Source organism: Abrus precatorius, unplaced genomic scaffold (assembly GCF_003935025.1).
Source record: "Abrus precatorius isolate BTA unplaced genomic scaffold, Abrus_2018 Scaffold5, whole genome shotgun sequence".
In the NCBI taxonomy this organism is placed as follows: domain Eukaryota; kingdom Viridiplantae; phylum Streptophyta; class Magnoliopsida; order Fabales; family Fabaceae; genus Abrus; species Abrus precatorius.
This window is the reverse complement of record NW_020874395.1, coordinates 13,328,873-13,338,232: the sequence shown is the minus strand read 5'-3', so window position 1 is coordinate 13,338,232 and position 9,360 is coordinate 13,328,873. Positions and strand designations below refer to the sequence as shown.

Genomic DNA, 9,360 nt, shown 5'->3' with positions numbered 1-9,360 from the left:
ATATATTTTTTAATAAAAAATTAAAGGTGTCACACAAGTTACTTTTATCAAACACATTATTATAGAGAATCAATAATAAGTTACTTTTACAACAAATTTCTTATATTTGACATTGAAGCCAATTTACTAGATTGAAAACAATTAAACAAGGCAACAATTGATACAATTTTCATTATCTCATTCCTACGCATTGCATAATGAACATTATTAGCACCAAAGGAGCTTTCAGTATACAAACTCAAATTTGCACATCTATCAATGATATAAACATGTAAATTGTCAAATTTATAAAAGCAAAAGGCCACATGTTTTATGATTTTGATAGTGGAATATATCTTCCCTAGTTCCTCTCACAAACACTTTTCTAACTTGCATCCATAAAAATAGCTTTTCACTTTCATTATGTTGAGATATAGAACAGAATAACTGCTAAGAGATACCAAAACAAATCCTGCCTTCTTATAACTTCTTTTTCTCCAAGAAACTAAAATAATACTAATATTGTCATACATCAATCAGCAAATAAAGAATAAAAAATCACAAAAATTGAATTCAACTTACAGTGTCTACTATCTGTCTGAGCTGCTGCAAAAACAAATTAGAAAAGAAACAGTAGCAGAAGAATGAGATTGAGGTTCAAATATATTATGTGAAAATGAGATTGGAGTTTAAACAATGGAAGAGAAAATGTGAAAATGAGATTAGGTTCTAATAGGAAATGAGAAAATGAGATTAGGAATCATACAGCGGATGAGAAAATGAGATTGAGGTTTTTCCATTTTCAAATTGATTAATAGGATTGAAGTGTATAAAAAACGAGATTAGGTTTATAGAGATACTTACTGAGTTAGATTTAGAGTGAGTATCTCAACAATAGCTTTTACAACTTAAAGACCTATATATAGCACAGAACTTAAGGTAGAAGTATGGTGCGGAACTCAAGGTAAAACTGTGGCATGTAGGAGTAATTACTTAGGATAGAACTTGACATGAGAGAGTAAAGAAAATTGGCGCAAAAGCTCAACTAGTGGCAATTAAATAAAAAATGCCATTGAAATCTTTTTATTTACTAGCAGTTATACAAAAATCGATGAGAAAATCTTAATTTTTGCTGGCATATTTTTAAACCGACATTGAACTCCTTTATTTTGCCAACACTTATTAAAACTGTCATTAAAATATTTTTTTTCAGTATTTCACTGACATTTTTTTTTTGTAACCGATGCTAATGGACCGACGTTAAACGCTGCAATTCTTATAGTGATGTATGATAGGAACAAGGGAATGTTATTAAAGTAACAACTATTATTATCAAAATTTATAACAAAATCAAGAAAAAAGTAAGTATAAAGTTAAAAACAATATAATTTATACACAATTGTCAATTAATTTTAATTTTAAAAAGAATACATGTAAAAGAGAATAATTCCATTAAATCCTTCACTCCATAGATCATATAGTCTCGTTTACGGTATAGAACTTTACATGTTAGTTAAATTTAAAACCCAAACTCCTCTAATTTTGAATTGTACCAGCACATTCGTATAAAAGAAAACTTGAAACTTAAAAAAATAAAAGGCTTAAAATTAAATAAAAGAATAGTCAAGCCTAATAAAAAATATATATAAAGGATTAAAATGGAAAATAGACTTGCAACATTAAAAAATGGTTTAATTTTGGGGCATTATTAACACAAATCAATAATTTTTTATGATGTAGTAATCGATAATTAGATGATAGTATATAATTTTTTTTTACATTGTTAGTATAATTTAAAAATTGAATTTTTAACAAGTATATAAAAAACAAAAATTAAAATTTAAAATACGTCCTAGACTAAAGTTAAGAGTTAAAAATATAAACTATGAAATAATCAAAACTATTTGAATTTAAAGGAAAATTTTAAATAGCAATTAAGGCGTTTGATTATGATAGGTGAGATAAAAAAACGAAAAGTAATTAGGGGACTCAAGATATTCATCTGTGCTGTTCATATTTACACAGAGTTCCTACGCGAGTTTAAAATTTTTATATTATTAATTTATTGTTCAATTATATATTAGAGATAAATTTTAAATTAAAAATTATAAAAATCAGTAAAATGTATTAATATAATAACTTTTTAAATTGTGCATGACCACTATAAGTAGAGAAACTTTTTTTTTTATCATATATATACACTGAACAAAATTTTATAATTTTGTAAAGATTTACATAGGTACGTATATAATGACATCATTTTAAATAATAATTTTTAAAATTATTTTAACTTAATTTTATAATAATGAATAATATATATAAAAATGATAAAAAAAATTAATAAAATGATAGTAGTTTTAAAATATAATTTTATAATAAAATTTTTTAATTAAATATCAATAATATATATATAATCATAAATTTATGATAAAAATTTTAAAATTTTTTTTTGAATTTTAAAACAAATTAAAATTATGCACTTATGTACAATAAAACGTACATGTGAGCTTGTTTGAAAAAAAAGATTGATTGAGAGAGATAATATTTGAGAATAATTTAAATTTTGATAAAAATTAAAAAAAGTGATAAACTCCACAAATTTTTGTAGAAAAATATGTTTTTGTGCGTAAACTTAAAGATGAGTAATTACTGATAATTTTGATTGAGAATGCTATAATAATAAATTAAATGTTACAAATTTTAAAAACAAAACTATATGTATTCACAAAGAATCTAAAATTTTATATAATGTAATATGAAAAAATGTGTAAATATAAACATAAATATTCACAGAAAATATAAAAATAAAAATATTAAGTATCAACTTTTATCTTATTTATGACAAAATTTTAAAAATAAATGTGCATAAAAAGTAGAACATTTACAGTAAAAAAGTGTATAATTTGCACATCATTTTAAAAAAAATACATATATTTAAATGTGAAATAGAATAAATCCATCAAATACTTACTTCACAAATAATATATCATTTATATGTCCGTTAAGGTTAAAGTTCAAATTCCTCTCGAATTAGAACACACGTTCAAATTTTAATATAGTATCAAAATGTAGTTGAAAAAAAAGCTTGAACCCTAACAAAATGACAAAAATAAAATAAAAGGCTTAAAATTAAATAAAAGAATAGTCAAGCCTAATAAAAGATAAAGGATTAAAAAAATGGACCCATGACATTAAAAAATAGTTTAATTTTAGTGTATTGTTAGTGTTAAAAAATAGAAACATGTTAAATAGGAATTTTATATTATACAACTTTTTCTTTTTTTACAGAGAGTTATTCTAACATGTTAAATACTCAACAGAAATTTTTTTTTTTCACTTATAATATTGATAACCTACTCAAACTAGATTGTTTTTAATAGAAAATACATGTGGTTTAAAAAATAAATCTCACAAGTTCAAACAATAAAAATAAAATGAGATAGATGTTCAAATTTAAAATACAAGCCTACACTAAAATTATAAAACTTAAAAATAATATTCTCTCAAGTTTTTTTTATTATAAAGAACAACATGAAGTATTTTTTTATCTTAATTATAAAAAATATAGAATAAATTTGAGATGTATTAATTGTTAAATTTTTTACACCTTTTTTTATTATTAAAAATATGTTTATAAGGCAATAATTACACTAATTACACCATTTATATCATATATAAGTATTTTTTTGAATAAAATTTATATTTATAAAAAAATATAACTAATTTAATTACTTTTATTGATTTGTAAAAAATAATGGTGAGGATATAAAACAAGTAAATCAAAACTAGTTGAATTGAAAGGAAATTTTAAATAATAATGGAGGTGTTTGATCAAACCGGTGAGAGAAAAACGAAAGGCAATTAGGGGACTCAAGATATTCATCCGTGCTATTCATATTGATACAGCGAGTGACTACGCGAGTTTAAGATTTATGTGCTTTATTTTATATTTATATACTTTACGGAAAAATTTTAATTATTAAGTTATTGAACAATTAGATTATATTAGAGATAATTTTTAAATTAAAAATTATAAAAATCAATAATTTCTGTTAATATGATAACTTAATATTAAATTATAATATAAAAATCTTTATATTGTTAATTTATTTTATTTAAATATTTTTCTTTTGGAAAAATAAACCCGTGTACTTTGTAATTAATAACAAATATATATTTATTATTCTTGAAATATTATCTGTTTGATTTTTTAAAAAATAATAAATATTTGAAAATAAAAAATTAAGCATAATTAATTTAAAATATTTTAAATTTGAAATTGAAAATAGAATAAAAAGTCAACAATGACTGATAGTATTGAAGATGATCATGGATTAAGATAGAAATGATCATGTTTCATGTTTTATTGTATATTTTTTTTGTGGATTATTCAACCGGCACGTTTACTAGTCAACAAAATACATATAATACACGATGTCTCTCTCTCAATTTTTCTATATATATATAAACATAAACATATATATCTATGTGAGACGAATTCTACATAGCTATGGCAAACAATGTTCAAAGTTTCCACAGTGTTTTATTGATTCTTGGCATAGTGACATTCATTGAAGCTTCAACGATATTCAGTAATGATATTACTACATCCCTCAACAGGAATAGTTTCCCACAAGGTTTTATTTTTGGAACAGGATCAGCTGCTTACCAGGTATATATCCTAAAACCTTCAATAATCTTTGACCTCGATATGTATAATTAATGTTCTGTGGTATCATAATTTACTATATGATTTTCTTTTCCTTTTGGAAATCTTAGTATGAAGGTGCAGCAACTGAAGATGGAAGAGGACCAAGTATATGGGATATTTTCACTCATAGTTATCCAGGTCTCTTCTTTCTTTGTTTGTAGCAGTTGATTGTGTGAAAAAACATGTTTTATTCTTTTTCTAATAACATACAAGGTATAGGATCCTGGTATTATCAGTAGAAAAAAAGAGATAAAACATTGCTATAAGCAGAATCTGGATAGAAAAGTTTATTTTTATTACAAATATTTTTTACATAGAAGCAATCTTGTTTGAGCTAGTAAAACTATTCTAAAATTTCTTTCCATTATATATTTAGATATATAGATTCATTCAACGAGAGTTAAGGGATAAGATTTGATTTAAGGCTACAAAGAGTTTCAATTTACAAAAGTGATTAATTAAGACATACTAATAAAATGAAAAGGTTGGAGTGAGAACAGTTAGTACTGAAAGCTCTTCTAATCAATGGTGGAAAGTAAAAAGGAGTCAGTGACTGTACAAATAACAACATCTACATGGTAAAGTTAAATCGAGAGAAGGATAAATTTGGATTAAAAAGATTGTAGATGTACAGACCATATATATTAAGTTTAGTTATTATAATTACTTAAATGATAAATGAGAGTTTTTTTATGTTCTATTCATAAATTACTGACTCTCGTCATTCCTCTATATTAATTCATCATATTCTACTTGAAACATGACAGGTAAAATAAGGGACAGGAGTAACGGAGACACAGCCGTCGATGAATATCATCGTTATAAGGTGCAGTGTTCAGAATTGACACGCATGAAGTCAGGATATATAAATTAAATATATTTTGTATGCAATTATTTCATCTCTTTTTTTTTAATTATCTTCTTCATATATATATATATATATATATATATATATATATATATATTAAAAGGGCAACTTTTCATCAAATAATGTCCCTTCTGAAAATATAATTAATATAATGCAGGAAGATATTGAGATCATGAAGGACATGAACATGGATGCTTATAGATTCTCTATCTCTTGGTCAAGAATATTGCCAAGTAAGAAAACGGCAGCTTAAAATTAAACTATGTGGAGTGTGCACATTAGCATCCCTTAACTGTTCCAATAAAAAAGTATTATTGCGTTAATGAATGATTTTTTAATTTGAAGTTATATTTGACCTTTGATTTCAGAGGGAAAGCTTAGTGGAGGAGTGAATAATGAAGGAATAAACTATTATAACAACCTAATCAATGAGCTGTTAGCCAAAGGTATATCCACATATATCTTTATGATTCTTTTAAAAATCATTAATTAATTTCCACATACAACATTGAAGTGGCTACATTCGTTGGGATATCTTAATGCAGGTCTTCAACCCTTTGTGACTATTTTTCATTGGGATCTTCCTCAGGCCTTGGAAGACGAATATGGTGGCTTTTTAAGCCTTAATATTGTGTAATTTTCATATCTCATGGATAATAATCAAATATGTTTAACAGAACAATTTTCTTTGAGTTAACGATTTTTTTCCCCTTATCTCTATCCAGAAATGATTTTAAAGACTATGCAGAGCTTTGCTTCAGGGAATTTGGAGATAGGGTAAAGTATTGGGTTACATTGAACGAGCCATGGGTCTTTAGTAGGTTTGGCTATGCTGAAGGGAACTTGGCACCTGGAAGATGCTCTTCTTGGCAAAACCTAGATTGCACTGGTGGAGATTCTGCCACTGAACCATATATAGTGTCTCACCATCAATTACTTGCTCATGCAGTTGCATTCAACATTTATAAGACTAAATACCAGGTTTAGTTATATATATATTTATAGTTTTGATAAATATATGCTTTTTTAAATAATTATTTATTTTTAATTCATTAAAATTAATTTAAATTTTTTATTTATTCTAAAAATTGATATTATCATATTAAATTATATATTTAACTAAGGAAGTTAGCTGAATTGAATTCATTCAACGAATCAGACAATCCAAATTAATCTAGTAATTTAATTGGTTCGTCTTAGTTTAGTTAATTGACTTATTTTTCTTTAAATTCAATCTAAAATATTTATAATTTTTTTGAATTTAGCTTTTTTTTTACCCAGATTACCCCATCAACTTATTTTTAAACTTTTAAGTTTATATATTATAGATTTTAGTATTTAGACATTTCCCCTATTTTTGTCTTTTTTTTTTTTACCTATTTTGAATTTTTACATAATATTATTAAATGTCTTTAATTATGCTTATGATTCCACTTCTTTATGATATTTTAGAAAAAGAGATAAATAATATATGTAAAATTATAACTATAGAAAAAGTGATATATTAATTACAAATATTATTTTACCATGAAATTGATTTAGTTGTTGTCCAAAATTGTTGCAGAATATAAAACCTTTTAGTTTATAGTAATAATAATCTTAAATTTTTATATAATAAATTATATTTCAGAACAAAAGATTAAAATAATCATTTTTAAGCCTAATCCAATGCCTGGAACAAATTAATTTAATCCTAATTGGATTGCTTTGATATAGATTAACTAAAAAAAAGTCCACAAAATCAAATAAAAAAACTCATTAAATTTGATTAGGTTGGATTTTATTTGTAAACTCAAATTAAACTAACCTGTCAGCATTCTTATATTTAACAATAGGTTAAATAAATCTGTATGCTCTTGAACTATTTGTAAAATTAAAAAAAAAATATTTTTAAAACTTATAACTATATCTACCCTATAAATAATTTTTAATTGAATTTTGAACCATATTATCATCGAATTTTCATTAAGTATAAGAGTCTAATTAATTTTTTAAAAATAATTGAAGAATCTACTGAATAATTAAATAAACAACTTGATCCCTAAACTATTAAAATAAAACCATTTAGATTCGTGTACTAATTAGCAGAACCCTAATAAAAAAGTAGATAGAGATCCGGTTCAAGTAAAAAATATCTACAAATTTAGGAACTTAGTTATAATTTTTTTTAAAATATAGATAACTTATTTAAAAATTCTCAAATAACAATGGATTATGTGAATCAAGAGCCAAGTTACTTAAACTTTCCTTAATTCCTTTTGTGTACATAGGCATCTCAAAACGGATTGATAGGGATAACCCTAGTGAGTAACTGGGTACTGCCACTCTCTGATACAGAATCGGATCATCATGCTGCACAAAGAGCCCTTGATTTCATGCTTGGATGGTAAATGTTTATTTATTGAAATCTTATACAGTTTTTGGCTTAATTGGATTGAGTTTTCACTTAATGGAATTATATTTATTTCCATTTTCAAATTTTTTAAAGAATTGTATTAAACATTGTCTTTAAGGTATATGGAACCATTGACAACTGGATATTACCCAAGTTCTATGCGATATTTGGTGGGGAACAGGTTACCAAAGTTCTCTGAAAATCAAATGAAGTTACTAAGAGGGTCATTTGATTTTTTTGGATTAAACTATTACAGCTCTGCGTATGCTGCTGATGCACCTCAATTATGTGAAGCTAGACCTAGCTTCCTAACAGATTCTTTAGTTAATTTTTCAAGTAAGAACATTTTTTTTCCAGAGATCCCATTTAAATTAGAACTTATTTAATACATAAAAGTGTATCTACCAATTTCAATCTACGAATAACCAATTCAATAAGATCTGCAATTTGAATTGGAAAAAAAAAAATGGAAATAATATACCGTAGTTAATGAAATCATGATTATTTTTCTTTTGTAAAAGAAAATCACGATGTTTTTGTTGTGACAGCTGTGCGTAATGGAATCCCTATTGGTCCTCGGGTTAGTGGATGAATAGTTCATTTGCTGTAGCAACTATTTGTTTAATGCTGCATGTTATTGCTCCATTTTTCTAGGCTCAATAAAGAATGGGAATTGAAAACAAAGAAAACCATGTTTTTGCAGGCAGCTTCAGAATGGTTATATGTTTACCCGAAAGGTATTCGTGAAGTACTGCTCTATATCAAGTCAAAATACAACAATCCATTAATCTACATCACAGAAAATGGTATTTATCAACTATATTATTTCTCCATACATGCTATTGTATATTCAATTATATTTAAGAGAATTGCTAGAACACGCCTTTTAATGTATTAAAATATATATTACTAATATTTCCTTGAATGGTCTTTTGTCACATGCACACATACATATCCTATTAATATATGTGCTTATGGGAACTTTTATTCAATAATTTACAGGAATGGATGAGTTTAATGATCCAACTCTCTCGCTTGAACAAGCTCTTAGAGATACAGATAGAATTGATTACTACTATCACCATCTCTATTATCTGCAAAGTGCAATCAAGTACGTGCTATCATATCAAAAAGTGTGGTTATCTATAATTAGTCCATAATCAAATATTAATGCACCCTTAATTCAATTGGTTTTGGTGTATTAGGGATGGCGTGAATGTGAAGGGATATTTTGCTTGGTCATTGTTGGACAACTTCGAATGGGCTGGAGGCTATACCACAAGATATGGTATTTACTTCGTGGATTACATAAATGACCTTAAAAGATATCCAAAACTCTCGGCCAAGTGGTTTAAGAATTTTCTTCAATATCAAACACTAACGCATAATGATTCCCTCTCAAAGTAG

At 25.4% G+C, this 9,360-nt stretch overlaps 1 protein-coding gene across 1 annotated transcript; it reads left to right on the top strand.

Moving 5' to 3' along the window:
• Positions 1-4,525: 4,525 nt before the first annotated feature.
• Positions 4,526-9,360, top strand: LOC113866716 (beta-glucosidase 12-like). The gene is made up of 13 exons (XM_027501526.1): positions 4,526-4,651; positions 4,759-4,828; positions 5,458-5,516; positions 5,716-5,791; positions 5,927-6,004; positions 6,104-6,191; positions 6,284-6,539; positions 7,829-7,944; positions 8,072-8,289; positions 8,502-8,533; positions 8,657-8,759; positions 8,956-9,064; positions 9,159-9,360. Exons 4-13 carry the CDS (start codon positions 5,731-5,733, stop codon positions 9,358-9,360), a joined length of 1,263 nt encoding a protein of 420 aa, XP_027357327.1. The 5' UTR covers positions 4,526-4,651; positions 4,759-4,828; positions 5,458-5,516; positions 5,716-5,730.

Coding starts and splice junctions, on each gene's coding strand:
- LOC113866716 (XM_027501526.1), top strand. CDS start 5,731: ATGAAGGACATGAACATGGATGCTTATAGATTCTCTATCTCTTGGTCA. Junction 6,192..6,283: donor TTTTTAAGCCTTAATATTGT/GTAATTTTCATA, acceptor ATCTCTATCCAG/AAATGATTTTAAAGACTATG. Junction 7,945..8,071: donor CTTGATTTCATGCTTGGATG/GTAAATGTTTAT, acceptor ATTGTCTTTAAG/GTATATGGAACCATTGACAA.